At 52.6% G+C, this 7261-nt stretch overlaps 1 protein-coding gene across 1 annotated transcript in view; it reads left to right on the top strand.

The window, feature by feature from the left end:
- Positions 1–7261, top strand: part of NDUFA10 (NADH:ubiquinone oxidoreductase subunit A10) — a 26901-nt gene that overhangs the window by 10539 nt on the left and 9101 nt on the right. The window contains exon 6 of the mRNA XM_011379695.2: positions 2314–2422. Within this exon, the coding sequence (XP_011377997.1) occupies positions 2314–2422 (109 nt within the window). The remainder of the gene's footprint in view (positions 1–2313; positions 2423–7261) is intronic.

Below are 7261 nucleotides of genomic sequence, written 5' to 3'. Positions count from 1 at the left end.
CCTCCACTTGCCTGGGGCCCTGGGCCGCCCCCTCCTTCCCCAGAGCTGGGGCTTCCCCTTCTCCCCCGCACCCCGAGACCCTGGAGGATGCCCTTCTAACGTGACGTGTCATTCAGTGCTATAAAAGCCGTGAGGCGTCAGGCTGTGTCAGAAGTAAGTGTTTCAAACAGACTTTACAGTTCGGTGCGAAACTAAAAACTGTGCCTTGGAAACGTTTAAGGAGCACGTATAGATATTCTGTTGACTGGGGACCAGGTTAAGTCATAAAACATAATTTACTATTTTACTTTTTTCGGTCTTTTCCTGCCTCGGTCTTTTGTTTTAAAATCTGGGGCACAGCGCCTTGTGCTGTAAACCAGATCTGAGTACAGGTTATCTTCTGACGTGGGCACTTAGGCTCACGATGCTAAGTGGCTTTATTATCCTCAGCCGGTTCTGAATTCTCCTTCATTAGAGTAAGTGCTCCCTGAGCAGAATGCCTGCTTTCACTGCTTTTTGCTTCGTGAGTCATAAAAGCTTCCTGTTGTCTTCGTTCCTTCCTTATCTTCAATCCAGACTGTATTTGTAGTTTATTAGAGGTTAAGACTTGGGGTTACTGGAGATGGGCTGCCTAACAGCCTCTCCTAACAGCCGTCATTAAGCTCATTGTAATACATCGAGAGAGCATTTTAGCCAGTTTAAGTAAATTGTGGAATAGTTGCAGCAGATTATTTTTTTTTTAATTTTCAAAAACAGTTTGAAGCATATTTGTTCAAAGCTGCATCCTTTGTTGTGGGGTGGTTATGTGTAAACTGTAATTCCGCCAAACTAGGCATAGATGGCGCTGTTGTTCTGTGTATTCCTCGCTCGTTCCCAGGCTAGTAAGAAGCGCTTTCAAATTTTGCATAATTTTTTAGGGTTTTCAAACTATAGAGAACACCACATCATACTCTGCCTTGATATTCCTTAACATATAAGAATACGAACTTCATTTTTAGTTGAAATTATTTATTGCGAGATCACTTTTAAAAATTGTCCTTGTGTCATAGAATAATTCTGTTTGCGTTAAAAGTAAAAAGATGTGTACTGATAACATGCTTATGAAGGATATGCTGTACCCCACTTCCTGTTGCAGCAGAGACTGGTCTTGGAGCACATGCGCCCCAGCCGTGTGCGTGTCCGCGCCGGGACACTCGGGAGAGACAGACACGTTGTCGTGGCAGCATTTGGTTATTGGATTATCAGTCATTGTATGAGTGACGTGGCTTTTACTGGTGACACTTGGATGTGACATTACTTCCTGTCCACTCGCATTCCACCTGCCGTGGGCTTTGATTGTCCTGTGGTCCTCTGAGGGGAGAGACCGTGGACCTCTGGGCCCTGGATTTGGATTGGGGGTTCTGACTGCAGCGGAGTCGGCCCGGGGTGCCGGGGACAGGGCTTGGGTTTGTGTGATGGGCCTGGGCTCGTTCCCACGCAGTGGCCGAGGGCCAGAGACGGTTAAAGAACTTCCGTCTGAGCCATTACAAGCAGAAACATCTGCCATTATAACTCCTTAATGGGAAAGTGGCCATTTAAAGTAATTATTTTCTTTGCTTTGAGCCCTTAAGACAGGACTTTATTTTAATGTTTCTTTCTAAAAGCCCCAAAAATGCTTTTCATCTTCAAGTATAGTGGTTATAGTCAGACCAAGTTTAATTTAAGCAAATTATAACAAAGTATAAATATTTTAGAAATGGGCAAAACAAAATGGTGAAACAGGGAGTGTCCCAGGACTTGACTTTATCGGTGCCGAGAAAGCGGAGAATGGGCGCATTTATGAGCAATGGTACAGCAGGCCGTCCCGTGTGGGAGTCCGCCCGGCCCGGCCCGGCCCGCCCAGCCTTCCGGGCGGCGGGGGCCCCGTGCTGTGCTGTCCACCCAGGGGAACCGAGTGACTCAGAAGTTCTTTTCCTCAAGACTCATTAATTGTACAGTTCTTTAATGAGGACATATTATGTGCCTGGCTACATAGCACATGGTGTTTGATTTTAGCTCTCTGTTCCGGCTGGTCCCGTGTTTACAGCACACTGTGGCTCCTTTTTATGTTTCCAGTCTGCACCTGTCCCCCGAGGCAGCCCCCCAGCTTTTGAAAGACGCCCCTCAGCTGCGACGTTCGTTTCAAAAGAGCATTTCCTCCCTACCACTGTGCTTCGAGGGGACAGCTTGGGAATGAATGGCATTTATTTGAACTTACGGTTTTTTAAATATGGATTTTTTTAACGAAATCAGCCTTATTGATTTTATCCTTTATTCTGACGGTTCGGTGTGACCCGTATTTGTCCTGTTTCCCAGGGTTCAGAATAAGTTGGAGGTGCTGAACTACACAACCATCCCGGTCTATCTCCCAGAAATCACGATCGGAGCTCACCAGAGTGACAGAGTCTTCCACAAGTTCGTCGAGGTGAGGCCCGACCCGCCGCGGGGTCCCAGACACCCGGAACAAAGTGGCTTCTCTGAGAAGTGGTTCTGGTTGCTGCTTTTTGTTTGTTTGCTTTAGTGGAAGAGCTTCCTTTATTGAAATGAGTCTCCTTCTCCCCTCCGTTGTGGTAGGGAAAGCTGACGTGGTTTGTCGAATGACCACGCACAGCCTGATGTTCAGGGTGCCGTGTGCTGCAGGGGACAGCCTTTGTCAGCATGTCACCTTGGTACAGAACGGTCTCTGTCCTTTCATCTTCATCTGCGTTTCTTCCATGTCAGGTTGGGCTTCCGGTGTTGCTTACTCTGCGTGGTCCACCAGCCCTTACGTGGAAGGCCGTGGTTCCTGCAGGGGTGCTGGGAGCGGGGGGCGGGCGCAGGGCAGCGGCCGGCAGATGGGCAGGGGCGGGCAGGTGGGCGGGCCCGGCTGCCGTCCTGGTCTGTCTGCTCATCTGATTCGCACACCTTTTCAGTGGAGTATTTGTTTTCACAGTGGTCTGGAGCATCATTTCAGGCACGCGTCCGGGAACCGAGGGAACATTCTTAAGTTCGTTCTGGGTCCAGAGGGCGAGCGAGAGCCTTCTCGGGAAGGCTGGTGAGAACCTGACCCGTTCGGCACCGGCTGCAGTTGGGGTTTGTCATCGGCAAGTGTGTGGCGTGACTATCTGGGTTAGAACTCGAGCTAAGCACTCGGCGTTTCGATGAGGTGAAAGCTGAATGTTTTCGTGTTGCTGCAATGCTCTGGTTTGACACAAATTTCTTCTGGCGCTGATGGGATGTCGAGAGTGTCCCATGTCTGTCTGTCTGTCTGAGATTTTTGACATTTTTTTAAAGTAAGTTCTTTTGGTTGTTTTGAAAGTGAGTCTGTTTAATGTAGACATTTTAGAAAATACATAAAGTTGTAAAGAGACCCCCCCGAGTTACCCACAGGTGGCATTTTTGCGTGTCCCTTTCCGGCCTTGTAGGTGTGCGGGTGCATGTCTATTCACTCTCTTTCCGAGTGGAACTGGGGGTCCGCAGCCTCATCATGCAGGGGCTGGCGGCTCCTCCCTGCAGTGGGTGCCTGGGTCCCCACTCCGGCACAGGCCAGGACGCCCGCCCTTGGTGACTGTCCCCACTCCGCGTTTACTGACTCACTGGGTCCCGCGGAGTCCCTCGTACAGGGGGCGTTGTTTTCCTGTGTCGTGGCAGCTGCTGCCTTTGTGCAGGGCTCTGTCGTCTTACTGAATCCCACTGCGGCTTCCTCTCGGGCGCCCTGAGTCTGATCCCGCCCTCGGCGCCCCTGTGGTACTGCAGGTGCCCCGTGCTCATGTGCGGAGCCCTGTGCCACCTGCCCCTCCGCCCCCTGGCTCCGCAGAGCTTGCGCCTCATCACGACCCAGGCCACCTGGCTTCTCCCCTGTCGCCCGTTAGTCCAAACCGCTGGTGCCGGGGCCTGCAGGTGGTGCGTGGATGGAGAACTTACAAACCAACGGGTAAATAAGTTACCTATGAGAACGCTTTGCTCTTTTAAATTAAAAAAATTTTTCTAATTCTGTCAGAGGATCGATCTGCTGTCACACGGCGCAGCAGCACAGAGACGGCCTGGCTGTGCGCTCCTGCGTGCGGGGACAGCCTGACGTGCCGCAGGGGAGGGCTGATGGCACGAGTGTGGTCCTTCGTGTAACGGCGAGGTCTGCGGGTGGCCCTGTCGTTAACTGCCGTAGCGACACCACTCAGAGTACGGGACGGTCCTGTTAACCAACAGCCAGGCCACGGTGGTGACCATTACGAGAAACGCAGGCAGTTCCAAGCATTAGCTCTACGGAAATGGTCATTTAAAAGTCACAGAATGTGAAAAGAAGTAGATGGCAGCAGACGGTGGCGGTTTCTTTCTTCCCAGTCCCCACACCCCTTTTGTTTTCTTGCCTTGGCTCGGGCGCAGCTCTGTCTGAGTCAGAGCGCGGAGGGGCCGGAGGGGGCGCGCCGGAGGGGACACGCCGGAGGGGCTCGCCGGAGGGGCTCGCTGGAGGGGCCGCACCCGCTGCGCGCGGCGAAGGCCCTGCTCTCTGTCAGTCCTTTCCGCAGAATTTCTGCTGGGCGTGGCGGGTCCGTTGCGCTTCATCCCACGGTGTCTGCCCTGGTGCCTTTTCTCCTTTTCCTGTTGCCGTGATCAGTCCCGGTGATTGACCCACGGCCCGATTTCCCGGGATGATGGCACTCGCGTGTGTGTCATGCTCTTCACGGAGCTGGGCCTGGCTCCCACGGTTTGGGGTGTTCTGTATCCATGTTCCCGAGAGATCGGATGATACTGTCCTGTTGCGATCACACCGTCGTCGGTTCCTACTGCCGGGTCGTGCTGGTGTCACACACCGAGCTGCGGTGGCCCCTGCCTCTCGTTTGTTCCCCAAGGAGCCGGCGTAGGACGGCGCTGCGGCTCCCTCAGCCTTCAGCGGGGCTGGCTGGCGGGGCTCCGCGGGACCACTGTAAGCCACGGGTTCAGTTTCTGTCACGAATATGGCACATTCGGTGTCCTATTCCTTCTTGCATTAGATTCAGAAAGTCGCGTTTTCCAGGAATTTGCCTGTTTCGTGTAAGTGTTCCAGTTTCTTGGCGTGAGCTGTGTAAACGGTCCTTTTGCCTGTGTCCAGCGCAGGGGGCCCTGAAGGACCGCTGGCCCCCTTCGTCCCTGGTGGTGGCCTGGCCGTGTTCTTTCTTCCCCTTGTCACTCGGCAGGGGCTTTTCCTGCAGCTTCCTGTTCGGCGTCACTGTAACACATTCTAGTTCACTGATGACTGCTCGTTTTCGCTTTTATTTAGTATTTTTCTAACTTCTTAAGATGAGTAGGTGGATCGCTGATTTCTAGCATGTCTTGTTTTCAGATCTGTGCATTTAAAACTAAACTTATTGCCTTTCAAATCTGGCTCAACTCGATCTCATGGTTCTTGGTGTTATTTGTTTATAGTTATTCAATCCAAAGTGTTTTTTCATCGTAACCCGATTTCTTTTCTGACCAGTGTGCTAATTTGAGTTCTCCCAGGTAGTTTAAAAGCAGTGGGGATCTTTCTGACTATCGTTTCATTGATTTGCGGCTTAACCCCACTTAGTCAGAATCCTACTTGGATTTCAGCCCTTGGGACGTGATTGAGACTTGACGTGCGGCTCTGCGCTTGGTCCGTTTTGGAGACGTGTCCGGGTCCTGGCAGACGGCGCCGCCGCCGCCACCCCGTGCGCCTGTCGTCAGAGCCGTCGCATTGTTCGGAGCGTCCTCATTCTCGCTGGCCGTTGGTCTCCTCCGCTGTGTGCTGTGCGGGGTGCGTGGGAATCCGCCACTGCTCGTGGTGTCTCCTTTTGGTTCTGTCACGTTTGGCTTCGTATGTATTCTGAGGCCGCTGTCAGAGGTATGCAAATTTAGAGTTGCCACAAATTCTCAGGGCACCTGCCCTCCCGTAGGTTCCGAAGCTTCCCTCCTCGCCGTTGGTGGCGGCTCTCACGTCGACGTTTACTTCACCCAGTACTTAGTAGCATCTGCAGGTTTGTTTTGGTCAGTGTGGAGCTTTTCCTACGTCTTTAATTTCAACCTTTCTGTCTCTGTGTGTCTGGTGGGCACCTTGTCACCTGAAAACAGTTGTGTTTTTAGTTCTGGGAATATTGACCTGTTCACATTTAATGCAGTTCCTGATACGTTTGTGTTTAAATAGCTTATCTTACGACATAGTTTGTATTTTTCTTACTTGTTTCATGTGTCTTTTTCCTTTCTTTCTTTTGGATCTTTTAAAATCCCATCTTCCCCTCTATTTAGTTACTAATTACCATCCTTTTAATAGTTTTTGGTGGCTCACCTGGTGGTTACAATGCTCATCCTTGACTTGGCGAAGCCTCATATCAAAGCAGCCCTCAGTTCCAGAGCAGTGCTGGGGTCTCAGCCTACCCTAACGCCAGGCACCCAGCTCTCACGCGTGCTGTTTCTGTCAGGATTCTCCGTGTCCGCAGCCTGGAGATGTGCCAGGCCCTGGTCAAGCGGCCTCCCGCTGCCCTCCACCGCCCGGTCCCCGTGCCCTCACTGAGGGTCATCGTCCTGCCGAAGAGTCTGCCGACAGCAGGCTCTCTGAGCAAACCGTGGTCTTTGTGATCTTCATTTTATGTTTTTTTGTCTTGGAATGTTTCAAACTCACGAAACGAGACGAAGACTTCTGAGCCGCGTGAGCGCGTGGTCCACACGGTGCCGCCATCGGCATCACCGACACGCTCCTCAGCAAGGCAGGGTCTCGGGCCCTGGCCTGCTGGACTGAGCACCGGGGATCGGGCCCAAGACTGCGTTTCGAGGAGTCAGTTCCCCTGCACACTAGGGCGTAGACCCGCCACCTTGGTGTGCCATTCTCGTGCAAGGACGTGGCCCCGCACAGACAGACAGACAGCCGTCACCGTGGGGAGAGCAGCGGGCGCAGCGCTGCCTCCAGCCCGGGCCCTGCTCCCGGCCGTCTGTCCCTGTCGTGTTCTGCAGCAGAAAGGTCCGGTCCTGGCGATGGGTCGCGTGCCGTTGCCTCGTCTCTTGCGTCTCTGTGAACCCGATCGGTTCCGCAGGCTGCCCTCGACGATTGAGACTCGACACTCTCGAAGATTACAGGACAGTTGTTTCTTGAAGGCCCCATCAATTTGATCTTGTCTGACATTTCCCTGTGGTTAGATTTAGGCCGTATTTGTGTGTGCGTGTGTGGGAATGTCACCGAGCTCACTGCATCGTATCGGGTAGCATGCGCGCCCCATTTGTCCCCACTGAGATGGAGTCTTCACTATGAAGTCACTCTTTCACTCGGAACTGGCGAATGTTTTGGGGGGATGCCCTT

The sequence above is a fragment of the Pteropus vampyrus genome, unplaced genomic scaffold (assembly GCF_000151845.1).
Source record: "Pteropus vampyrus isolate Shadow unplaced genomic scaffold, Pvam_2.0 Scaffold369, whole genome shotgun sequence".
Lineage (NCBI taxonomy): Eukaryota > Metazoa > Chordata > Mammalia > Chiroptera > Pteropodidae > Pteropus > Pteropus vampyrus.
This window is presented reverse-complemented; position numbering and strand designations above follow the sequence as displayed.